General features: G+C 46.3%; 1 protein-coding gene across 2 annotated transcripts in view; it reads left to right on the forward strand.

Moving 5' to 3' along the window:
* The window catches only part of TSPAN2 (tetraspanin 2), a 37,961-nt gene extending 12,095 nt beyond the window's left edge, over window positions 1-25,866 (forward strand). For both annotated transcript variants that reach the window (XM_006213695.4, XM_072967952.1), the window contains 7 exons: window positions 3,414-3,516; window positions 14,605-14,702; window positions 15,981-16,055; window positions 17,337-17,435; window positions 18,682-18,753; window positions 21,908-21,991; window positions 24,568-25,866. In XM_006213695.4, coding sequence (XP_006213757.1) covers window positions 3,414-3,516; window positions 14,605-14,702; window positions 15,981-16,055; window positions 17,337-17,435; window positions 18,682-18,753; window positions 21,908-21,991; window positions 24,568-24,633 — 597 coding nt within the window. In that variant the 3' untranslated portion in view covers window positions 24,634-25,866. The remainder of the gene's footprint in view (window positions 1-3,413; window positions 3,517-14,604; window positions 14,703-15,980; window positions 16,056-17,336; window positions 17,436-18,681; window positions 18,754-21,907; window positions 21,992-24,567) is intronic.
* Window positions 25,867-26,089: the final 223 nt, after the last annotated feature.

The raw sequence follows: 26,089 nt of genomic DNA on the forward strand, positions 1-26,089 counted from the left end.
AGCACCCCTGCTCTGTCTGGCCTTCAGCCACTCAGGTCGTTATCTTTGGCTCCTCATTGTGTCTGGGGTCAGGCAGCACTCATGCTCCTGATTGTTGCCATCAAAGAGTGGCTCTCGGCTCCCCTCCCCTCAAGGCCCTGCCAGGAGCTTTCCAGGAAGGTAGCAAGCTTAGGAGAAGCTGTGAGACACATGCCCTCTGACCTCCCCAGACATCACTCTCTCCCCAGCACCATGTTCCAGGTAAGGAAGCACAGCTGTACCCACACTGTTCCCTCTGCCTGACGTTCACCCCTCCCTGCCTGCTCAGGGACTTCCAACTCATTCTTCGAGACAGAAGTCAAAATGGAATGTCTTCTGCCTAACACTGGCTGTTGCACTTTGCTCTAATCCCTGGGAAGGGACGTGGCTCCATCGAGTGCCCTTCCTGCGTCCCATGGTTCTCGTTAGCTCACGGGATCTCTTCCATGTCAGACTGAGTCGTGTCTTTTTCACTGTTACTTCCCTGATACTTCGCACGTTACCCAGTCAGGATCATAGTTAACTCCCTGAAAGAGGGAGGCAGGGAAGGCGATGAGAGTGGGGGAGATGAGGAGGAAAGCTGCACGTAGGGGCAGCCTCTCCGTCCTCATTTGGTTTCACATTGGCTCATGTGCACTGTTGTGTCTCAATGCAAAGGAGGGGCTGAGAGTAAAAGAAGTGAGAATGGGGGAATGGGAGTGGGAGGGTCTAGTAGGGTTAAAATGAAGGACTAGAGGGGCCTGGATCCTTCTTATCAGGTCTCTCTGAGATGTCTCTTCCTGGGTGCGGGCCGCACAGAGCGATGGGATTTACTGACACTAGACTTGCTCACTTTGTTCCTGGCTGGACTGGCATTAGTGTGAAGTTTTTATAAGCAATTTCTGGTGTGTGGTAGAGCAACCAAAGTCCAGCAAACACAGAGTATTTTAAGAGCCTTGCAGGAATGGTGAGTTAAAAAAGACCAAAGGGCAATGTGGTCTCTGTCAGTGTCACTTTCCAAAGTGGTGATTGCTCTCGTCACAAGCAACCTGGGGCCTGACCCGTCTGCACCCACAGTATTCCTGCCCCGCGGGCGGCGTGCGGGGAGGATTCCCTCCACAGTGATGACACACGGCTATGCCACACTTTCCTTGACCCGGGAGGAAACCCGTGTGGTTTGGGGTTGGGGGGGGCATGGATGAGCAACGCAGATGTTCTCTCTTTACCCCATGGCTTTAAATTGCAACCTCTCTTTTAATTTTCCATCATACATCAAACACATCTGTGGCAGAAGTGGACAAATGTATTCTGTCTGGGAGGATGATCCCAGACAGCTATAAATTAGAGCTTGTGTACAGAGATGCCAAAAATGTGGCCTCGTGGTAGGGTGTCCCTGGGACCAGTCACCTCCTCCACAGTCTGCTCGGTGGCCTGACGCCACTGTCAATAGATTTTTGCTTTGTATCTGGAAACTCTTTCCACTGAGTCCCTGCAGAGGCGGGCCGGCCCGGGCGTCCTGTGGGGCTTTGCTGGGCACATCTGTCCCAGGCAGCCGCTGGCACCCAGAGGACCAGGCTTTCCCAAGGGCATCGCTCCTTTCCCTGCACCAGAAACAGCAATGACTTCAAAACTGGTTTCCTCCCAAACTGAAGCACAGCCCAAGAAAACTCTCCCCGCTTTTTCTGGATCGATCAGATAAACTACCATGTAACTCTTTTACTCTTTTAAGAAGGGTAATACGTGCTTAATGCAGGAAACTTAGCAAATATAGTGAAAAGAGAAAAGCTACGGGTAATTCTACCGTTCAAAGAGAAATACTGTGAACGCTTTAGCACGATTTCTTTCAATATTTTTCCGTGCCTTGCTACCCCTTTTAGAAATGCAAAAATCTTTTAAAGCTGGTGGAGTCCAGTTCCTTTAGCTGTCCCTCACATTATCCAATTAGAGCTTTCCTCTAAGTACTGGAAACTTTTAGTTGTTGCACATGAGAGAGTCCAGCTGGTAGAACTCTGCCCCTCCGGTTCCTCCTGTGGGAGTCCTGCTGCTCTTCTGAAGAATCCAGCCACGGAGGGGATGGGCCTTGGGGGACGCAGCGTGAAGAAGGAGAAAGTCCTCGTATACATCCAGCCAGATAGCCCTGGCCCTTTACAAATGGCCCCGTGGATGGAAGAATCCTGTATAAAAAGGGCTCTGATCTGACCCAACTTTGATAGCATTCTTTCTTATTAAACCTCCACCTCTCTGACTTGTGTGCTTCTGTCTTCCTGTTGCCAGGGTCTCTGTCTGCTCTTCCCTGTTGGGGCAGGGGTGACCTCTAAACTGTTGATCTGGTGATGGGCTAGGGCAGCCCAACACTAACTGGATGGGCTGGTAGGACCAGGAGGCTCTTTTCACATCTCTGCTTACTATTCCCTGGTGCCTTGAGTCAGGAAGGTACCCAGTGAATATCTGTTTGTGGCTTGATACAGTGAAATTTGAGATGGGTGTTTGTGGAGAGAGAGGGTGCCGTGGCTGGAGCCTGCTGGCAGGCCTTTGTGACAGTCCTGCAATGGCAGAAAGGGCTTCCTTCCAGCCCTGGTGCGGAGCCTCACGAAAGCCCTCAGAGCGGTGGAGGAGAGGAAGCGGGCGATGACTCTACCAGCCGTCAGCCTGCCCAGCTGCTGCCTGCGCCAGCCACTCAGCCTCTCCATGAGCCACACAGCACACAGACCATGCTTTTTCAGAAAATTATTTTTTCCTTTCTTGCTTTCCATGGAAACTCAAAATAGCAACCAAAAAAAGGAAAAAAAGAAAGAAACAAAAAAATCCAGCCAGTCTCCCTCACTGCCACAAAACCATCCCCAGACAGTGCAATGATCGTGGAGGCCTGGGGGGTAGAACAGGGTTCTAGATGCCTCTAAAACAGCTTTCTAACTGGGCACTGTGCACTCAGGCAGTGTGGGCGTGTTTCCTTTCCGTTTAGATAAGAGGGTCTCCCCAGGTCTCGGAGTTTATCTTGCTCTTGGTGACCTGGGGTGTTGCTGATGAAGTCCAAAGTGCCCAGCAGGGGACAGTAAGACAGAAGGCAGATGCCTTCCTGGGCAGGGTAGGGGGTGGTCTGTTATTGGAACCCTCTCTTTGAGAATCCTCCTGAGCTGTGCTGTGTGTGACCCCTGTAACCACAAGGCAGGCTGGTGGGATGGGAGCAGTTCTAGACTTGCAGCCAAGAAACCCGGGATCTAATATCATCACGGGCCTGGGGGTGGGGGCGGCAGCTTTGAGCACATCATCCCACCCCCACTGTGAACCGTGAAGAGGGCGCAGGCTGGTTTCTTAGGGGCCCCCTCCGCCCTCAGCATTCTGCGGTGCCAGCCCTTTCGGGTTATGCGCACACTTTCCCCTCCCTCGTAAAGGAACACGTGCTGTTTACTTTCCAGCTGGCTGGGTCGGCTGTCATTGCTTTTGGACTATGGTTTCGGTTTGGAGGCACCATGAAGGATTTCTCTTCAGAGGACAAGTCCCCAGAGTATTTCTACATGGGTGAGTGACTTCAGCTTCCCGCTGCTATAGCTGGGGCTGCCCAGCCTGAGCCGAGCCTGCACCTGGACTTCTGTGGGAAGGGGGAGGAGGGAGACAAAGGAGGCAAACCTGAGCCCCATATGCCCACCCGGCCCTGGGGCCGGGGTGGGGCTGTGGTCCAGTCAGAGAGGGCCATGCCCCTCCGACCCTGCCCGGCCCACGCATGGTTCATCCGTCTGCTTCCAAAACCAAAGAAGACCAAGTGGGACTGAACCACTGTACTTCTTTCAGCCACTTTAAGTAAAGAAGCACAGCCTGTAACCACAATTCATTTCCAAAGAATTAGAAACCCCCTTAGCCCCCCAGGTGAAGTGGATGTACCACAAAGTCAGTTATCCATTCATCCATCTAGGGTGACAAGGGGCCCCTGCCCAGTCAGGGTTTGATATTGTGTATGTGTGATCTTATATTTAAAATTGTCTAGGAGAGAAGCATAATTCAAAATGAAGAGAGACATCTCAAGGTGTGGAGGGACTGGTCTCAGTGCCCCCATGGCTAGGGACTGCAGAGGGCGGGGAAGAGGGAGGGGAGAGAAGGGGGCAGGGTAGTGGAGGGAAGGGAGGGGAGGGCTGCCCTGGGAGAGGCCACAGTGTGGCTGGTACTGCCTCCCTCCAGCTGTGGGAAAGGGGTGAGGAGTGTGAGGCCAGGTGATAAGTAGGGGCTGAGAGCTTTCCCCTGAGTTCAGTTCCCTCAGATCTACTCCTAGTCCTCTTGTGGGGCCTCTTCTCTTTCCCCAGCTAAGTGCACCTGGACTCTAGATTTCGAGAAGCCCAAGACCATCACTACTCTAGATGACAGCCCTGAGGACTGGCTGTTTTAAGATCTGCATCAGCCATAGAGTATGCTTCAGTTGGCAACCTCTGTGCTTGAGGAGAAGCAGGGTCCTGTGCAGATCATTTGCTCTGAATCCCAAGAAGGTCTGTTTCCTGGGAGGGACCCTGATTCCAGGTCCCACTCAGAACCACGGACATCCTCATGAAGAGCTGCTCACAACTGTGTGACCTCCTGTTCTAAGCGCCCTTCCCACACTGCTCTCTCCTGTGAGGGGAGCAGCCAGACCTGTGAGGACCCATTTTGACAGGAAACCCACTGAAAGCTGGTTAACAATAAGATTACACATTTCAGCAAATCTTAGATGCAGTCTTTTGTAAACCACTCAATTATTTTAAGTTCCCCTAAGAATAGAAGAAATGCTACCCATGTAACTATGACATAAAAGATACATCCCAATGTCAGAAATGTTAAAATGTAAACTATATGTCTGTACCTTAGAATTGCTGAAATGTGGTAAAAGAGGTCTGGAGATGAAGAATCTCCAGAATTACTTCCAGGCTCCACAGATTCATCAGGGACCCAGGTTCTTTCCATCCCTCTGTTCACCATCCTCATATCCTCTCAGGACTCCAAGATGGCTGCAGTGGCCCCAAGCATCACATCCTCATACAGCAACATCCAAAGGAGAAAAAAGGAAGTTTCACCTCATATGGCCCTTTTTAGAATGAATAAAACCTTTGTCAGGAGTCCCCTAACAGACTTCCCCAGAATTGCATTATGTGTTCATGCTTAAACCCGTCCAGGTCAAGAAGAGGATGCCTGCGACTGGCTTTCTGACTAATCAAGATTCACCTGGGTCTGCAGAGAAGCCCAGGCTCCCCAGGGGGCCTCTGACACTTGAACAAAATCAGAGTTTTGTTACAAGGAGGAAGCAGAGGAATCTGCCATTGTACTTAACACTAAAATGCTCTTTCCCATCCACATGGTTTCCAGGTGGTACACACTCTTCCATTCAAAAACTAACACACACATTTGTCATATCGTTTGCTAAGGAATTCCTGCTCTGAAAACCTCCTCAGAAACATTCTCCCATCCCAGAGCAGGCTCCAAGTTCCCCAGGACAAAGTTCAGCTTGTCCTCGTCCTGCACCACCTCCCAGAATTGAAAGCCCACTCAGGGGACTCACAGGAACAGGCAGAAGAGGGTAGGAGAAGGAATACATCTTCCTTCACCTTGCTGACGTTCCAGGAGCTGCTTATTTCATAACTATTCCCTGCAATTTCTAACTCAGTTTTAGCAAAGTCGCAACTCTGCTCACTGGACTAACCAAAGCAAAGGTTTAATCCCATTGTAATAGGATTCTTGACTCTCCAGATGTATAGGGAGGAAATGTTCAGCAATAAACAGCAGACGACAATCACGAGCATATGTTATGTGCTAATGAGTGGTATAGGCATGACCACTGAATTAAGAAGTGGGGCTGGCGCCATGTCGGTTCATCGATTGTACTAAATATGCCACACTAATGAGGGATGTTGAGGGTAGAGGAGTATATATGTGTGGGTAGGGAGGGCTATATGCGAACTCCCTGTATTTTCTGCTCAATTCTGTTGTGAACCTGAAACTGCTCTAAAAGAATAAAGTCTATTAAAAAAAAAAAGAAAAGAAAGAAATGGGGCTCTCAGGACAAGCCTCAAGGTGGTGAGTGCTTGAATGGGACCTTGGAGGACAGGTAGGTTTCAGATAGACCACATTAGGGACAGCCTCATCCAGGACTCTGAATTAGGTTAGCAAATACATGGTAGACAGCCACCATCCTTCCCTTGTCTGTGGCAGTTATGGCTAACTCTTCAGGATGCTCTTTTAGGGAAGTCTTCTTAACCTAGCTCTTCCCAGCTGTTTACAGTTGATGTTCAGGTTGAATGTTCATTTCTCTCCTTACTCTGAATTCAGTAGTTTTGGTCCTAACAATGGGTCAGTCCCATTAAGACAGTGGAGATCTTTTCCTCCTAAAATTCAAGCATGTAGGAGTCCAGGCTATTAGCATTCAGTCTGTCTACTCTTGGGCTGTGTTTACTGGAACCGTATTTATCTCATCTTCCTGTGGTATGACTCTCAAGACTTTCCACCCAAAGCTGCATTTGTGCCCTCAGATAGATGGGGAGGAGTCCACCTTAGTTATAACCAAAACAAGGGAAAACATCAACTGGTTCATCTACAGTCTGACCTTCTCCTTCAAGTTTTTGGCAAAACTAACAGCCTAAAACCCAACCACCTGCCAACCTCACCTCCAAGTTTGAGGATGAAAGATTTAAATCTCTATAATACAATTTCTGATATTGAACTAGAAGTTTTCAGTAATAGTAAAAAAAAAGAAATTCAAAAAAACCATGAAGACCTGAGTTATGCGAAAAACTTTTAAAAAGCTATCTCCCTTTCAATGGTAGCAAACATCTGGCTATCTAAAAATCTTTCCATGATTATTTCAATTTTTGGATTTCAAAAACTGGTTTGGTTTCATACAAACATGGTTATGCATTCAAGCAGAGGTGCCTCTATCCTTTCCATTTTCTTGTACGCGCCTTCATTTGGGAAAACATATAACCTAGCCATGGACACATCAGCCAGCATCTACAGTCCTGGGCTCTGGGGTGACACAAAGAAAGTATGAGAATTCTGTACCTGGCCCCATGTAACTTGCAGTCTATTTGAAAAGACTCACAGACAACAATTTTCATTAAAACAGAAACTAGTGTGTAACTAAGTGCCAACTAAGTATTATTTGCAGCCGGTGCGTCAGGGGTCATTCTAAACTAGTGAGGCAGGAAGGATGTGAGTTAGGTTTGAAAGACTGACCAAAATCAGTGAAGAAGAGGGACTGCAGAGGTTTGGGGTAAGACTGCACATGGCGTGTCTATGGGACAGCAGACAGCAGCCCCAGGCTGGGCAGAGGATGCTTACCCTAGTGTGAAGGATTCAGACACCATGGGAATCAAGATTCGAAATGTTGGGGAGGGAGGGAGGACAAATATAGAGGGCCTTGAATGATAGGGATAGTTAAGTTAATAAGCAATAGGATAATTTAAGGTTAGGGGAGGATATGACCTGCACTGCATTTTAAAGAGAGGGTTCAGGAATGAGAGGGGAGTCGTCAGACAGAAAAAGACCAGGCTAGATTGTTGATACAGTCAGGGTCAGGCCTGAAGAAATAAGGGTGTAACCTATGGTGGTTACAGGAAGTGTGAAGAAGGGACAAAAAGGAAAGAAATATTATTAAGTGTTATTTAACATTGTTATTAAACATGGTTAAACTCAGGGAAAAGGAATCAAAACAGAAAAGATATGAGTGATGGACAGAGTCAAGCCTAGAAGTCACAATTCATGGTTTTCAGAGTTACGGGAGGTCGGGACCCTGCGCAGAGAGAGGGGCGGGTACGTGGAACCAAGGACGGGGGCAGCCTGTCTGTGTTGCTCCAGAAGCAAAGCCCCGATAGCAATTTCACAGGTGTAGCTTTGGGTCTGACATAAGAACCCTTTTTAATGATTTGATAAATCAGGGAAACTGAGCAGACTTCTACAGAGGAAAATGATTTCTCGCATACCAAAAATTTTTAACCAAAAATTAAAATGGAGCATGGAGATTCCTGTGTAAAGCAGGAGGGTGAACTAGCGCTACACAGACCTTCCAGATCCCACTTCCTAATCTAAATGAAAGCAATCTGAACTGCCCAAGGTGCAAGAAATGCCGTCTGTTTATGGACATGCCTGTCAGGACTCTTTTCATTGCAAGTCACAGAAACGTGACTCAAACTGTTTTGAGGAAAACAGAAATGTCTTGACTCACGTAACTGAAAAGCCCAGGAATAGCACTCATCTCAGGGACACAAGTGATGTGATAGGAATCCAGCCTGTAGCCATCTTTAGCTCTGTTTTCCTGTGGCTCCATTTTGGGGCAGGTTTCCCCTAAACGGCATAAAACAGCTGCCCACAGCTCCGGGCGCCATCTCCCAGTAACCCCGGCAACAGTGGGACACTCACCTTTCATCCCAGGTGATCCGAACAAAGTCCCGGGCCGCCCTGTCACTGGCAGTCTTGGATTCAGTGCCGTTGCCACACCAGTAATCGTGGCCAGCTGCCAGGGAAGAGCTTGTTGGCTGAAGCCTGCGCTTCACGCCTGCCTTGTAGCCGCAGTGAGTCGGCCCTCTCAGAACACGTGCACTGAGGGTGGAGGAGGTTCTTTCTCTAGTAGAGACGAAGAGGAAGTGAATTCTGGGTAAGGAAAACAAGTCCACACTGCAGGGCCTGAATCCGTCTTCCCTGTTCTTGGGGGCCTGGGGCATGGGTGTGGGTCTGCCCACCCTCAGATCTCCTTTCTCAGACACCCCGCCCTTCCCTAAGCCAGCCCTTCAGTGGCTGGTGGTGGAGGTGTTCACGGTCAGCGCTCGGAGTCCAGGGAAGTGGGTTATCCCAGAGCCTTAGCACTAGACCGCATGAGGAAACTGAGGACTGTGGGGGAGTTGGGGGGTCAGGGGGCTGGCCGGCTGGCAGCTGGTTTTCCAGCTCTTCATGGTGGGGCTCAGCCCACAACCCGGGTCTGCCAGCACCCAGGCCTGGGCTTGTTCTGTTCACCTTTGCCAACTCCGGAGAGTGCCAACAAGAAAAGGTCCTTGTGAAGCCAGGGACCCTTTCTCCACTTCAAATATTTCTTATAATATAAATAGAGCAAAGTACATTTTTGCAGAAACTGGTATTTCTTTTCTCAATAAATAATTTTCCAAATAGGAAAGATACCAGTTCTCTAGCAATAAAACGAGAAGGAAAATACACCAGGATACCACTTTATGGACGCGCATAGCAAACAGTGTGAGGTCATAGGACTCTAAAGGAGGAGCAAGCCCAGTGTTTGGAAAATCTCACTTCATGTCACAGGGTACTGTTCCCTGATTTGTGTATTTTCTTTTCAGAGTAGGTTCCAGAGCAGTCAGCCCATTAAACTCTTGTCACCCCTCTGTTAAAGAGCTCTGGGGAACAGGCTTGGCACATTCAAGCGCTCTGAAGGAAACAGAGACTCTCACTGAGAGGGACCTCGGAAAGGCACGCGGTCCAGCTCCCTGCTTCGGGGCAGATGACTGCCAGACTTTGTAGGAGAAACCCTCCCACCCCAGGGGATGCTTTCCTTTCTGGGACCCTTGTTTTCTCCTCTTTGGTAATGGAGAGAAGGAAGGTCCCCTCTTATAATAAAGATCCAGAAGTGACTTCACAGCCAGGGGCCCGGATAAAGAGGATCTGGCCATGAAGGGAGATGGAAATGAGGACGGGGGCCAGGGTAGTCAGGCTGAGAGCTCCTGCCACCTCTTCTCACGGAGTGAGCTGATCCAGGGAGTCGTGTCCACTGGTCGCCAACATGGAGAAAGGAGAAACTGGCAAGGTGGAGCTGGCAGCACGAATGGCTGGGAGGTTTGGTGTTTCCCAGGCCCTCCTCATGTTAATCTCCTTCAGTGGGTTCCTGGGAGAAGCCCCCAATATCTTCCAGATTCCACCAACCTGCCCCTCGGCCTCCGTGTTACAGCTGGTCTCTGGGACTGCCCCTTGGTGGGTACAGACACAGCAGGGGCCTTCTTTGCAGGAGTGCAGAGTCGGGAGCGGTCCCCTTGGCCCTCAGAAGGCTGGAACCTGAAGTCATGTCTGTGAGCAGAGGACAGAGGGCATCAGCGGGTTTCTCCATGAAGGGGCTGCCCACAAGCTGCAGCCACTCACTCTCCGGGGTCACTGGCTGACTGCGGCTGTCTTTCCCTGTTGACTCCAGAGTCACAGAGCATGGCTTTGACTGTGGCTGGATGTCAAATGTGAGGAAAGAATTCCAGTGCTGAGTGTTGAGGGGCTGGCTTGCCTTTTTAAAACCTCGGAGTCACTCGGTTGCTATGTTTTTAGTTCTTGGTTTCCAGTTGTACCTGAGATTTACAGTAGCTGCAGGACAAACATGCCGTAGCTCACATTGTTGAGACAATTTCTCCAAAGCATGTTTACAAGAAGTTAACTAGCAGATAATTATTGCCATAGTGCAGATAACAAAACTGAGGAATAAGAGGATTCACCTGAAACCACAGTTGGCAGGCCTGGATTTCTGGCTTCCAGCCCTGTGCTTTCAGAAGAAAACCCAGAAATCACCTGTGATAGAACACTCAGGCCCTTTTCTCCAGGAAGAAGAAAAAGAACACTCTTGCCATTTATAAATCACAGAAGTAACAGGTTTCTAGCTAAGAGAGTCACCATTCTTCTGAGTTCCTACCAAAAATGCAGCTTAGGAGTTAGGGGGTGCACTGTGGAGTAAATCCTGGGTTCAGTTCCAGTTTTGCCCCTCAATAGCTGTGCAGTCGTAGGTAAACTGCTTAATTCTCTGTGTCTCAGATTCCTCATGAATTCATATTCAGGGTTGATGTGAATATGAGACGATTTAACCAGTGAGCGAGCTTGAAGGCAGCGCCTGTTGTACAGTGAGCCCTCAGTCAAAATTAGCCATTACTAGCGCAGGGAAGGCGGGCTGAGGCGGTCAGCCTGCAGGAGGCACAATTACACGGGAGGGTGGGAGAGGGAAAGATAAAGGAGTGGTTTGGATGCCACGCAGTCAGGATGAGAGACTGGCTGGTAGCACTGAGGCTTCTCAAGCAGCGGTTTGAGCTCACACCTGTCACATGCGCAGTACAGATGCTGCACGAAGCAGCTCAGGCACTGGGCGTTGTTGCTCTCAGTGTCAAAGGACCCCATGACTAACACATGTGAAGCGCTTAGAGCAGCGCTGGATAACCACCAGCTGCTGCTGCTACCTGGAGAGGACCCAGGTCCTTACCTTCCGCATTAACTAAGTCCCATCCAATATTCTTAACGCGTATAGAACGATGTGCACCCAGGGCAAGTTGAGAGGAAGGGAAAGTTGCACAGAGGCAGAGAAAAATATTTTTAGATGAAAAATGGTCATTGGCCAGATATGTAAAATCATCTGCTGCCAAAAAGGCACTAAAATTGATGACCATGCCACTATCCAGTCCCTAAAAGGGGAGCCGTTTTAAAATGAGTTGATGCAGACAAGGCTTCTGGGAGCTCTCCGTCTCCTTTCTGTGTTCAGTGATGCTTCTAGCTTAGGAAGAAGAATCTGAAACATAAGAAACAAGGGATGGAACTGTCAGGGCATTGGCGGTAGCATGTCACCTGGAGATCTCTGGCATTGCTGGGCCCAGCTATTAATGATAAAAATGCAATTTCAAAGTGTTTTCTCCTTTTCAGATCAAGGAAAATAGGACTGGGAAAGCATGGGGGATTGGAAAATAGGTCATATGCTTGTCAGAAGGCTGCTGTGGGAGCAAGAGGGCTCTACAGAAACCACCTTAGAATTCAAATGTGACTGTCAATGAACATATTCATTCAACATCTATGTTTTGGGGGCCAGATCAGAAAAAGGATAAGGTATCCTTGGAAGTTACAAGTGGCTTCGTGGTGTGCAGAGTATTACAACCAGATTTGGAACTGGAATCAGCAGGCCCAAGAAATTTGCCATGTGTAAAATTTCATCTGACTTTCCCTTCAGCTCCAACCAGCAGTGCCCATTTGGCACTGGGCTGAGTCACGTGGCCCCACATGCACACAGAGGCTTGCTGGGGAGAGGGCTCTGGGAATGCTGGGACAGTTTCAGGATGTTTGCTGCGAGCGCTGCAATTCTGACAGCCCAAGAATGGACTATTATGCAAATAAAGGAATTTTCTTGGGGAGCTCTTTTTGGCCAAGGGACAGAGCGAGCTGGTTTTCAGTGGGGAGCTTTTCTGTCCTCCTCAGCACCAGGTGTCTTGGTTTACTGTACCCCCACCTCCTCAGGAGTAACCCTCCTTCCTAGATTCCACACTCTCAGGAGCCCTTCTGCAGGGCACACAGCCATGTCCTCACCTGCCTGACCATGAGAGAGCGTAGCCCTGTGGCGGCGTCTTTGGATGCTTGTTGAGAGGTATTCCAGGCATGTACCTCTAAGCAAAGATGGCTGACAGCAGACAGAACTTCAGATTTGATCTGCTGTCTCTTTATCCTCTTATCCAACAAACACTGATCAAGAATTCTGTGTTGTGCCTGGCATTATTCTAGGTAGGGTGAATAAGGTTTGCTTGTGGACTTAACATCTGCAGAGAAAGACATGCATGAGAACCCACAAAGGCACAACGTGGAAGGGCAGGCAGGTCAGATCCTGGTGGATTCCCACATGGCTGGAGTGTGGGATGGATAAGGGTCCCAGTGGGTCTAGTCTCTGGGCTGTGACTCCAAGCAGGATCTGCAGGCTGCATCATGTAGCAACAGGGAGATAATGAATGTTGTAAGCAGGAAATAAACATGCTAAGGTGGCCCACCCCTGAGACATTCTGTGAGGGAACATTACCAGTGGGGTGGGAATGGGAGCTCTGGGCCTGTGTGTCCTGCCTGGAACCTTCCTGCCTCTGACCCTCGTTAGTAAAACAGAAATACATGTAATACTTGCCTTACTTAGTGGGGATGTTTCGACAAGCCAAGGAGATGATAGAAATTCAAGAGCTTTGAAAAATAAAGAAAATTTTTTTAACGTTAAGGTGTTTGGGCAGTGGCGCCAACAATAGTATTATTTTTAATATAGTATCACTTCTCATTACCACATCCATTCCCTATGGGTTTTTTTGTTTTGTTTTGTTTTGGGGGGTTTTTTCGTTTTTTTAAGAAAAATAAAGGAAGGAAGTGGCAGAGCCTGCATAGCAGGAAATAAAAATACCTGTCTTAGGAGCTGGGAGCAGCAGGGCTTCCCTGACCCTGAGAAGGGCCCGAAAGCAGCCTGGGTGGTACAGGAAGCCAAGCAGCCTGGCCCGCTGGCCGCTCTGGCAGAACAGAGTCTGCCCACAAACCACCGCCAGCACCAGAGGGTTCCCGGAGGCACCCTGCAGGCCAGCCCCAGGGTTTCCCCGCAGAGGTGGGGCCAGCTCCCCTCCCTCTCCTGAATGGGAGTGGTTTCCAGGTGACTCAGATGAAAAATGCTGAAAATAGCGGCGATTAGCGTTATTCTAAGCAAGTCTAGTGCCAGGCCCCATACTGTGTTCTAACTTATCTCAGGATCAGAAAAGGAAATCAGAGACGGCTTGGCTTGATTTCCCTCAGAACAAGAACATGACGTTTCTGCCCTCTTCTTTCTCTGTAAGAACGGCTGTTCCTGTGGCTTGACTTGGGAACTAAGTGAAATTACCACCACATTAAGGCTGCTGTTACTGTTACAGAGGAGGGTGGGGTGATGGTGATGAGCTGGCTTTAGGGGCAGATGGGTGTTTTATCCCAGTTCTATGATCTTGGGCAAATCGCTTAACCTTTTGGGGGCCCCGTTCCTCTGTCTAAAAAATAGAGACAATAATGGTACCTGCTTCATGAAGATTAAACTAACAGATCTGTACTAGGTGGTTAGAACAGTGACTGGAAAAAATTAGCCCTTAATAAATGCAGCCAATATGATATTGATAATAACATTATTTGGTGTATATTACCTTATTACCTCCACTTACTGGCTAATTGGCTGTTTTCTCGTAGCTTAACAACCTTGCCCATGTCCAGGGTATATGCAATTGCCCTCTAAAGTTTATAATGCCCACAAAATCTTACTGCCTTACTGCTGTGTCCTCCCCTCCTCTCCTTAACCAGAAGCCCCCCCTCTCCTGTCCCCGCTTCCCTGCTTCCCCATCTGTGCCTGGGCAGATCATCCGCCCCCTTTCCCTTCCAGACACTTTGTCCTCACAGATGGAGACAGCCACTAATTTCAGAGTGTCACGAGAGGCCACAGGGCTCCTGAGGCGTGGGTTTGAATCCCAGCTCTGACACTGGCTGCTCACCACCCTGGGCTCAATTCCATCAACTTCACGTGAATGGTACTAACACCCACTTTATAGGGCTGGTGGAAATCTGAAAGGTTATGTGCCTGGCATGTAGGAACAGATGTGGTTTCCAATCCTTGCTGGTTGTGTGACCCTGAGCAGGTCCCTTCCCCTCTGTAAGCATGGGCTTTCTTTGTTCCCTGGGGATCATAGTAAGCCCCTCCCCCTCAGGATCCTTGTGCAGGTTAAGTCAGGTGTATGAAGCACTCAGCAAGCATTCCACAAGGGTTACCATTATAGTATTAACAACCGAACGCTCTGCTGGGTGGGACCCCTGGGGCAGTGGCTAGCGCTGGTGTTCAGGGAAAGAGCAGACCCAGAGTGGTCAGTGTCTTCTCTGGTCTCTTCCCCGCAGGGCTCTATGTGCTGGTTGGAGCAGGCGCCCTGATGATGGCCGTGGGCTTTTTCGGGTGCTGCGGAGCCATGCGGGAGTCGCAGTGTGTTCTTGGATCTGTAAGTGGGACATGGCGGGAGGGACTTGGTTTTAAGGGAGCTGGACGACTGGCCTCCAGCGCCAGCCAGCTCCTCAGACCCACTGGGACTGGAACTCACTCCCTCTCCCTGAGTCTTGCTTTCTCCGTCTCTTGCAAAAATATTATCTTTGTCCCTATCTCAATGGAAAGTGGGAAAAAAAATTAGGTCATTAGTTATGACGATGTTTGGGAGGAAAATGCCTGATAATGTTTCACAGTGAAGGAGGCAGCTGCAAGATCCTTGCAGCTGGGGAAGTGCCGTTACGTGCAAGAAAAGCGTTGCTGTTTGAGATCCGTAACTTGACCAAGCACCCCTATTCTGGTTTATTTTAACAAGCAGCCTCTGTTTAAAAGAGAAAAGAAAAGAAGAAAGAAATAATTTCAGTCAAACGTTATACATCCAGGGCCAGTATGACCGAAGGAAGAAGAGAGGTGGGAAGAAAGGTTTTGTGTTGCTCCATGAGGAGTCGGGAATGGCAGTTTTATCAGCCAGCCTCTCCTTGCTCACTGCCGTCTTTGCCGTTTTAACTGTGGCTGCTTCTTTTGATCTTTTGCTGTGTAAGTTTCCTAAGTTCTCCATTCTTTCTCTTTCCCCTCTTGGGGAGCATCTCATGTCTTATTTATCACTGAACTTAGTTTGATCAGAGCAGACCCAAGAGACCAGAACAGAAATCCGTCCAGAAGGACACTCTTCACCTCCACCCACTTTCGCCTCAGAGAAGCCTTCCAGATCACGCGGTCTCAGCTCACACCCTCCCCAAACCCAGGCCCCACCAGTCACACTCCGTCTCCTAGTCCTATTTTATATCTTTATAGAACCTCTTTTGTTCATCAAGTATTCACTGAACGTACGGACCCCAGGCACAGTTCTAGGAAGTGGGATTTCTATGTCACTATCTGAAATTATCTTACCCACTTTTTTTATTGCTTGCTTACTTAATCATAGCTTCCCCTTTCTGCTGTGAGGTCCATGGTCGCAGAAACACTGAGATCTTATCTCTTTCACCACTGCATACCCAGCACCATGGGCAGTACCTGGCTCAGAGCAAATGCTTGGTAAACAATTGCTGAATGAATTAATGAGTGAATGAATGAGTGAACAAACTGCAAGCACCGTAAGGGGCCAAACGCTTCCTGCTAGAGCCGTTCAGACTAATAACCTTGCCCAATGTTTTGCAAATGGAACTAGAATCAAAGAGGTTAAATAAACTGAAAAGGTATTGAATTAATGAAGTTTGTATTTTTCTCTTCTCTACAGTTTTTCACCTGCCTGCTGGTGATATTTGCTGCTGAAGTAACCACTGGAGTATTTGCTTTTATAGGCAAGGAAGTAGTAAGTAAATATTACTTAAAGTTGCTTTTTAATGATGGTTAAATTGTACTCTTTATGGCAAAGCATATGAGAATATTGATACCCACATAGATATGACAAAACCGAATAACCCCGTCAAGTATCATTTACATAGAGCTTTTTAACCTAGAAGTATGGTGTGCAGCTGAGCACATGTGTGTATGCGTGTCCATGCATTTATGTGCACACGTATTTCTGGGGAGATAGTTCACAGCTTTCATTAGATTTATAAAGGGATCTATTGGGTTTTTTGTTTTTAAAAAAAGTACCTCTAATTTAAAATGATCACATTTGGAATGTGGTGGGAGTTGGACTGCAAACATGAGAGAGAAGGATGGGGAAGAACACAAATTCTCTTCCTTTATTAGCCTGTCCTTCATCCTTAGGGTTTGGCCTGGACAGAGGCCAGGTCCTCCTCAAAGACTACAGCCTGCCCCCTGGGCACTGGTGAAGCCGGTTTGTTTAGATTTGTGCTCAAACTGTAGGTGTGCAGAACAGGTGATCGGGAGAACCCACAGAGGAAGTGGCCTTTTTAGGTTTAAACACACAGTAGGAAAAAAAGGAGTGAAATGGAAAAGGAGGAAGAATGGAATCTTAAGTTTACTGTATTTCACATAAATTCATGTCCTATCAATATTGTGTTTATGAACTTATTTTAGATTTTTTAAATGTTAAACACGTATAGTAAGTAAATATCACCCTCTTTGGAATTTTTCTAAAGTAGCTGTTATGTTTGTAGGTTAGAGGAATTGGATCTTATGACTTCTTGAGATTCTATGGATTTGGAGTTACGCGCCGCTATACTACAGTTGAATGATGAAACAGTTTTCCTTGGTCATGAACACCTTTTAAACCATGCCATGAAAAGAGCCGAGTACTTGTAACCAGTGCAGTCCCAGGCAGGCATGGGTTCCTTCCCTGGCTGTACATCAAAATCACCTGGGTGGTGTCCAGGAATCTGGGGTTCAGGGACTGCTGATGTCCACTCAGGTTTGAGAATCTCCACCACTGTAAGAAACCTTCCTTCCTATAAGAAATTATTCTTGGTTAGTCTATCCTTCCATTTCAAAAGCATCCTAGAAACTCCAGAATCTGTGATCTGTTTCAGGTATGCAGAATTGTCTTAAAATACAGATAAACATATGGAAAGGCCATATTTTTGAAGGGTAGGGAAGAGGGGCTTTTTCTTGATGAAAGGAGAACATTTGAAGCTACACACTCGTGTCCCCTCAGTTTCCTGTCTGTTTGTTTGTTTGTTTTCAGGCTGTTCGACATGTTCAGACCATGTATGAAGAGGCTTATAACGATTACCTTAGAGCCAGGGAAAAGGGAAATGGGACTCTCATTTCCTTCCACTCAACAGTAAGTGACATTACTTCTTCCTTAAAGTCACATCTTCGAAAGATTATGCATGAGTCAGGTTCCCTCTAATGCCCTGGATTAAAGATAAGAACAAACTGAGTGAGGTCAAGCAGCAGCACTGTACTTCAGCCCTTGTGGGAGCCACGGCTTGCATTCAGTGTAGAACCTAGAAGAGAAAGAGGCCTGACTCAGAGCGGACAAGTGGAAGTCAGGACATGAGCCCAGAGAGACAAAAGAGCACAAACAAGAAAACTGAGAAAGCAGCCCAAGTAAACATCAGGTTCTCTTAAGGGTGGCCTAGTGGTGTAACGGAAACAACTGTGACCTTCAAGTCAGAAAAGCTTATCTCTAGCTGCAGCTCTGCCATGGAACAGCTTTGGGACCTGGAGCAAGTTCCTTGCCTCCCCGATCCTCACTCAGCCCCCTCATTTGTGAAATGAAGGGGCACGTGAGACAGACATGCTCCTTTTCTCCTGCAACGTGCTCTGAGAACGTGCTGTCACTGCAGTGCTCCCAGCTCCAGGCAGTTCATCAGGGAGAGCTTCCAGGGGAGATGGGCCAGGCCAGAGTCATCCTGACTTCTCAACCACTGTGATAAGGAGAAGTAGCTCTGAACTCCCAGCCAAGGGTTTTCAGGTAGCCCAGTTCCTGTCTGTCACACGTCTGTCCTGGAAGGTGCCAACCATTTATCCCAGGTGCCAACCATTTATCCCATTCCCCCTGAGCTGCCCCAAGGATGCCAAGCAGCACACAGGTTTCTTTGTCTTTGAAGAGCCCGAAGGCAGACCACCTGTTGGCTGGCCAGTCTTCAAGCTCTGGTCTTTTAGTCCGTGGGCTTTACTGTGGCCAGTCTCCTCTTTGTCCCCAGTTAATGAGCCCTTCCTGAGCTCATTATAAAACTTCAGCTACTCAGCAAGGCTCAAAGAAAGAATGTAAAACCCACCCAGTTCCTGTCTAAAACCCAGCAGTTTACACAGACACCGTCAGCGAGCTTCTTGCCTTGCTTAGGGTGCCTTGAGTCCCTTCCTATCATAAAACTTGGGCGATTTTGGTGAAGTCATTTTCTTGTTCTGCCAGCACGACTATGTGACTCTTCACTCTCTCTCCAGAATGGCTGTTTGGGTTGCAGTGATGGGCCTCAGAGCTGCCTTGCAGCCTCAGCACCCCTCGTCCTTAGCAGAGATACCAGATTCGTAGCTGCTGCTTCTCCCTCCTGTGTCCTAAAAGTTCTTTTCTGCCTCTCTAGTTTCAGTGCTGTGGAAAAGAAAGTTCTGAACAGGTCCAACTCACTTGCCCAAAGGAGCTCCTAGGACACAAGGTAAGCTTCTCCACCGGGTTCTATCCTGCTGTGTGTAAGACGGCTCTTGCCCTTGGGCGGAAGGTGTGGTTGTAGAAGACCCTCTGCCAGGGGCTTCTGCGCCTCAGCTTTATTCTATGTAGAATAAGCGAAACAATGCTGAGCCCCGGTCTCCTGGCACCCTGGGGAATAATGGTGTGCCGACTTGCCAGTCATGATGCAGATACAATGGCATTAATTAACCACACCAGGGCCAGAGGGCTGCATCCCAAAAATGTTGCTCCACAACCCCTCCATGGGTGTCATGGCACTGATAAGTGCTGCTTTTATTAAGTTCTGCATGTCGGGCACTATGACTTGTGACTTGCTTTTAGCCCCTCATCCTCTCTGCAGGGTGACCACAAGTGCCACCTAAGTGGCCTCCCTCCATTGACTCCATCCTTCTGTCCTGCCTGTATGCCAGGTTCTGAAAACCCTAAAGTGAAAAACACGGTCCCTGCCTCAGTGGCCTCACAGACTAGCCACGGGAGACAGTGCTGTGCCTGAAGTCTGCACAGAGTATAGTGGAGATACAGTGGAGTTAGGGAAGCTTGACAGAGGATGGGATCCTTGAGCTGAGTTTTGACAAAAAAAGGTCATTCCAGGCCCAGAAAGCAGCAGGAACAGAAGCATGGCAGTATTAAACTCCAGGACAGCCGGAAAGGAGGGAGTCCAGAGGGAATGGTGAGAGGCATTTTTGGAGAGGCAGGTAAAGGCATGATTTTACACCTGGAAGTTTGGGGAAGCTGTTGCTTTTAGCAGAGGATTAAAATAATCTGTTTTGCATTGTAGAAAGAGCACTCAGGCTGCTGGGTGTGGAAGGCAGGACAGAAGGATGGAGTCAATGGAGGGAGGCCACTTAGGTGGCACTTGTGGTCACCCTGCAGAGAGGATGAGGGGCTAAAAGCAAGTCACAAACAGTGGGGAGGGACAGAAAGCAACAGATTCAGAGATGTCGAGGGGTGGAATCAACAGGCCTGCGTGACTGATAGGGTGTGAGTGGAAGGTGTAAGGCAGGAAGCCGGGACTTCGGGCAGAGTGGGTAGGTAGAAGCTCTACTTGCTGAGGGAGGTGACTATAGGGAAACGAGCAGAAGACAGCTTCAGTTTTGGTCAAGTTTGCACTTTAGGTGCCTGTGGGGCTTACAGGTAACCTGAGCTAAAGACATGGGAGTAGGAATCCCAGCATATAGGTGGTAGCTGAAGCTTAGGAACGGATGGGAACACGCAGGGGAAGAATGTAGAGTAAGGAAGGAGGTGGGCTAAAATATTGTCATTTAAGGAGTAAGCTGAGGACAAGAAGCCAGAACTAGACTGTGAAGGAGGAGTCAGAGTCAGGGAGAGTCCAAAGACAGTGGCTCCTGGGAAGGAGATGATTTGTCCATAAAGTCAAATGCTGAGAAGAGGACAAGGAAATGAAGGCTGGAAATAAAGGGTTGGATTTGGTGCTTAGAAGATTCTTAGGACGTTTGCCATGCAATTTCAATGAAGCAGTTGGAAAGGCACAGGAACAATGTGGGAAATAAGGAGAGAAACATGAGAATGTGGGGACAATGATAAGAAGAAAACATGTCTTCTTATCTCCATACCTACCACACCATTCCCATGACTGATGCGGGTAGATGCTCAAGAAATATTTGTTGAGTGAATGAATGGTGAATGAATGAAGTATGATAGGAGATGTTGTTAGCTAGATATGAGCAGAGAAAGGGGGACACAGACCAAATGGCAGGAATTGGGCAGAAAGGAGGGGCACAGGCCAAATGCAGGAAACCACACATCATGTAAGCACCAGGGGTCCCTGGGCAGAGAAAGAAAAGCAGGAACCCTGGGGCTGATGAGGGATCATGCCTTTTGGAAGGACAAGTGGCCTGGAGAAGAACAAAGAAAGGTGAGAAAAGGCAGGAATTTCTAGTGTCCGAATGTAACCTTTTGCTCATCATGCCCTCGTTTCAATAAAATTAGCCTTGCAGATCAGAAGTACCCATCATGCACCGATGCCATGACACTTCCGATCCAGACTAAATAAGGACAAAAATCCCTCCTCCCTTTGGGAAGGTGGAGTTGGGATGATAATCAGGGAATACGACCCCAAACCCTTCCCTCCCCAATGAATATTCCGCCCATTCATTTTTACACCCTATGTAACTAACTTGCCAAAGAAACTCAGGGCAGCTGCTCACCTGAGCCTGCCTGCTCTCCCCTGAGAGTGTACTATCCACCTCACTTACCTCACTTTACCTTTTTTAACCTCTAAGTCTTGTCTCTGAATTCTTTCTGGGACGGGACAAGAACCTGGGACACCGGCTGCATCTATCGGCAACAATGTGAGGACAGTGATGGGAGTTTCATCTAGCTTAAGTGGATATCAGAGACAGCTGACTAGTGACAAGTAAAAAGACCTGAGTAGCCTAAGGACAAAATTGGGTTGAGATAACACCTCTGTACTTAAGAGGACCAAATAGAAGCTGGAGAAGCTAATTACCATTACAAGTGATCTGTTCTGCCACCTGTCCAGTTTGCCCCATCCATGAATGTTCTCTGAACCCGCCCTGCACAGGTCTCCATGGAGCCCAGATGAAAGAATAGGGCCACGCAGCCCAGCCTCCATAGAAGAGAACAGTCTTCCAGCTCCCGACACTCGGCTTTCCTTTGTTAAATTTGAACCTGTACAGATTTTATAGCTTCTTACTAAGTGACGCCTACCTTACATAGTAAATTGGACCAAGTATGTAGAAAGTCTTTTAAACTATATAGGACAACCCAAAAGCAAGGGGCTATTATTTGGAGGATATTTTACTTATTTTTTATTTGCTGAAAGTAGGAAAAGGCTCCAAATTTTTAAATGCCTCAGGTCCCAGAATAGCTTCCTCCAGCTAGGTTTCAGGGCTTTGAAGCAGCCATTGGCCTAAATAGGAAAATTCCACCAAAAGGAGAGGATTATAATTTTTTCCCAAACTACATTTTTATTTCAGATTTATCAGAATGATATCTAGGAGGAATGGTTTAAATATGAGCAGAAGCTGACATGGGTTAACTCTCACAGGATCCTCTGTAGAGAAGAAAAGGGTTGGATTCGGGTGGTAATTCACACGTACCATCAGTTGTTATTCCTCACTTTTTCTTTTCCAAAACAGAACTGCATTGAAGAAATTGAGACCATAATCAGTGTTAAGCTCCAGCTCATCGGAATTGTTGGTATTGGAATTGCAGGTCTTACGGTGAGAAAGTTCCAGAGCGTAACTTCTTCGCCCTCTAAGAAGCCTTGAACCTTTGTATCTTATTTCTCTTCAAGTGTGATATGGCACTATCTCAAGGGAGAGATTTCTCTTAAAAGACAAAAATGTTTGTTGACAGGACATCCAAGAACAAAGCTGACTAGCTACGTCAATACTTAGCTCTACAAAATATGATACATTTCAATTTTAAACTAATTATGACTTTGAGTTTATCATTGCAATAACTTCCCATTTTTAAGGCCACCAAGCTTATACTAGACAAGTGATTTTTAATTCTGGGTCTTTTCCTTGTTAGAAATTTAAAATAACATACCAGGTTAATCTCTCTCACCTGTGATTTGCAGAGGCAGCACAATGTAAGGATTAATAGTGCGAGCTCTGGCATCACACTGTCTGGATTCAGCTCCAAGCTCCACTACTTAGAAGCCCCGGGATCATGGGGAAGTTTCTTATTTTCTCTACACCCCAGTTCCCTCATCTGTAAAATGGGGGTTTTAATGTACCAACTTCACAAGATTGTTGCAAAAATTAAGTGGGATAATACATATAAAGTATTCTTAGGAATTAATTCATATGAAGTGTCTGAAACATAGCACTCAATAAATGCTAGCTCTGTATATAATCTGAGTGTTCCCAAACCCAGAACCCAAGCAAAAGGAATAGCATAAAAGTGTGAAGCATAGTGTGTCCACACACCTGCAGATGGCTCCGTACTTCTAAAGTACAAATGAAGAGTGTGCAAGAGTTGATGGGGAAGAAGGCTATGGTAGGAAAAGCAAGAGGTGACACTGGAAAGGGTTGTGAGAGTCCACATAATTGAGGTCTTTTGTGTGTGTGCCCTTTTGAGAGGTTGGGCTTCATTTTTAATGTAGAGGGGAGCCACCCAGGTTTGGAAGGAACCGTAGTGTAGTGTGGAGGTAAAGTTGGAGAGGAGCAAGACTGGAGTCAGGTAGACTGGTAAAGAGGTGATTTCCATTGTCCAGAAGGTGAGTGATAATAGCTAATGCTAAGGTAGTACTTACCCTCAACTCCTCCTGTGTAGATTAATTCATGGCCTAAGTTGAGGCGGAAGCAATGGGAATTGTGAGGAAATCAATGAATTGGCAGTTCTCAGGAGACATCTTTCCTCCTTTCTGTATCTAGAGCACAGAGGGGTGGGGCAGTGGGTGAAAAGGACCTCCCAATCCAGGGACTTCTCTCAGGCCCTCCCCACCTGCCCTGGGACTAGCCGGATGGTCATTCTGCGGCTTCCCAAGGACAGTTCTGAGGAGGAGGATTTGAAAAATTTCTGCATAATAGAGCTATCAAATAGAGCCTCCCAATAATTCCGCAGTCTCAAGGAATGAGCATTGTAGAAGTGGTCACCCCTGACTCAGGACAGTGGCAGGATAAGGCTGAAAAAGTTTCTTTCTGAGGAGATCCAACCAGGATGAAGTAGGGGTTGCATCCAACCTTACAACCATGAAAAGGGGACATGACCTCTGTTGGCCATCTCGAATCAGCACCCAAGTTTCTTCTCTAATTCTTTTCTTCGTATGGTAAGAGTTGCACAGTATAATCAGTTAACAAAATGTCCATTAGGTGTCTCCCCTGCCACACACTGGTACTGAGCTCTCTCAGCCAGAAGCTTGGAGCCCTGCTTCTGGCTGTTCCCTTACTTAAATCTACCCTTTCCCTTCCAAAATACCTGACAGTACATGCCTTCTAAAATTCAGCATTTACAGAGCCTAGTCTGATGTAGGATGGGGTTGAAGAGAGAGCACAAGAATTATGGTACTGATTTCTTTAAACAAACACTGACAGTAGTTTATGAACATTGCACCTATAGAGAGCATCGCATAGGCCCTGCAAACTTGCAGGGGAAATGCCTGAGGATGAGAAGGATCTTTTGGCATGCTTCTGTTCAAACCATTTAAAGTGGTCATTAATCACTTGCCAAGTATTTGGCTTCTCAAAGAAGTATCCAAGAGGTAGAAGATGTCAATAATATCGTAGTTCAAACACCTCAGCTTATGCTTTGGTAAAACTACTGAGTTAAATAATGAAGTATCATTTGCACTTAAAAATGGATCAGGAATGGAGAGATGCTCTACTTTTTAAAATGTAGTCACTGTTGCAAAAATTCCAACAATAGAAAACTATTTAGACCACAAGTATATTTAAACAGCTAGTGGTTATGAAGATATTTTCCAAAGTAAATATATAAATGAGATCTGAAATTAACCTGAAATGTAAAATTCCAAAACTAATAGTGTATTAGTCTTTTATAATTATAAAGAACTGTTTATAAGCTAGAAATAGAGCCCTTCTCTTAAAGTAGAGCCTTGTTATTTTTTAATAATAATAAAATAGGAATGTATTTTAAGCAAAGTTAATGGAATTCTTTAACCAGTAGCCATAATTAAGTAGCATATATAAAAGTGCCATTTATAAACAGTAATTATTGGTTATAATTATTTGTTAATATGAGTTAGATATCCAAGCAGTTTGCTGAACTTTTTTTTCCCTCCAATTTTCATCATTTGAAAGTCATTAACAAGTGGTTCCTTCTGTTTCAGATCTTTGGCATGATATTCAGCATGGTCCTTTGCTGTGCGATACGAAATTCACGAGATGTGATATGAAGCTACTTCTACGTGAAAATTGCAACCTAGAGCATACAAATGTCACAGGAGCTGTCTCCTGGCTCACTTCTAATATTCAAAGGACATTAGGATCTAAAATAATTTGCTGTTAATTGTACATTTGCACATGTATGAATGTTTGGCTTGTTACTGGTTTACCCCCTTGAGTGAATGCCTATGTATGTTGACTGAGCGCATATTCATGTGTGATCTGCGTGTTTCTGGTATATGCATTGTACATAATGAAATCTGTTTGCAAGGAATTCCTGATTCTTGTTATGTGAGAGAAACAACCTATTTAACTCAGAAAAACATAAAAAGAATTTTGATAAACTTAAAAAACTTGGTTACTTAGAAAAAATGATAATGGACTCTAGCCATAGGAAGTTCGATATGGAGAATTCAGGGATTTCTAGTTAACAGAAGCAATAAGCTACAGGAATTGAGAGATCATGGTGCAATGTTAAAAGTGACTGTGTTTGGGTTAGGTGTAAGGGTTTCCTGGCATTTTTTTATATATGTACTCTCCCCAGAACAGTAAACCACATTTAGAACTAAACACATCTATAAAACTAAATATAGCATGGAAAATCTAATTTGAATAAGTCATACTTTCCTAGTATTTAAAAACAAAAAACCTCGCTCTGGAAAGAGTGTCACACAGACAATCATGTGCCCTATAAAACTGAGTGTTTTTAAGACTAAAAAAAAAAACTTTTAAGAAATTTTTAAGGAAATATTTTTGTTCATATATAAAGACATTTAAATATCTCTATTGCTTTCTTTTTCTGACTCTGCTCTGAACTACTGCAACCCTCACATCCACAAAAGGGCTTTTATATCAAAACTTCTCTGTATTTCTCCAGATGTAAGCATAAAAGACTAAAAGCAAGAAATCTGGCAGTTGCAAATTGTGGGATAGAGAATTTTTACTGGCATTGTATCTTTGAAATACCTCATAACTTGAGTTTACATATTTTCCTAATTTGGGGGGGCAGTTCTTATTTATTCACCTAGAGAATTCTTTTTTACAGATTAAGAACTACAGTTTTTGCCACTTAATATATTATATCATGAGCATCCTTGGCCAAACTAAAATAAAGAAAAACATTCTCTCCTAGTTTTGTGCACACAACAGAGACAAGCTAAGGAAACAAAAATACACGTACACACACAACAGAAATATGTTCTTTTTTGTGCAAGTTTCCTATAAAAATAAAATGTTCATGTTCTTTATGGTCTTGATGCTTCATTTTAGGTAATGTAATTCCAAATTTACAATCTAAATTGACACATCTGTCCATTTTTAACAACTTGGTTCATTTAGTAAATCATGGAGCTTTTTTAAAATTACGTTTTAAACGGCCACACAAAAGTGAAAGTATGGGAGACTTTGGAAACCCTCAAGTAGGTTTGTACTCATGTGAGAACACAAGTCTTGGGGTTTGAACTAATG

Source organism: Vicugna pacos, chromosome 9, assembly GCF_048564905.1.
Source record: "Vicugna pacos chromosome 9, VicPac4, whole genome shotgun sequence".
NCBI lineage: Eukaryota > Metazoa > Chordata > Mammalia > Artiodactyla > Camelidae > Vicugna > Vicugna pacos.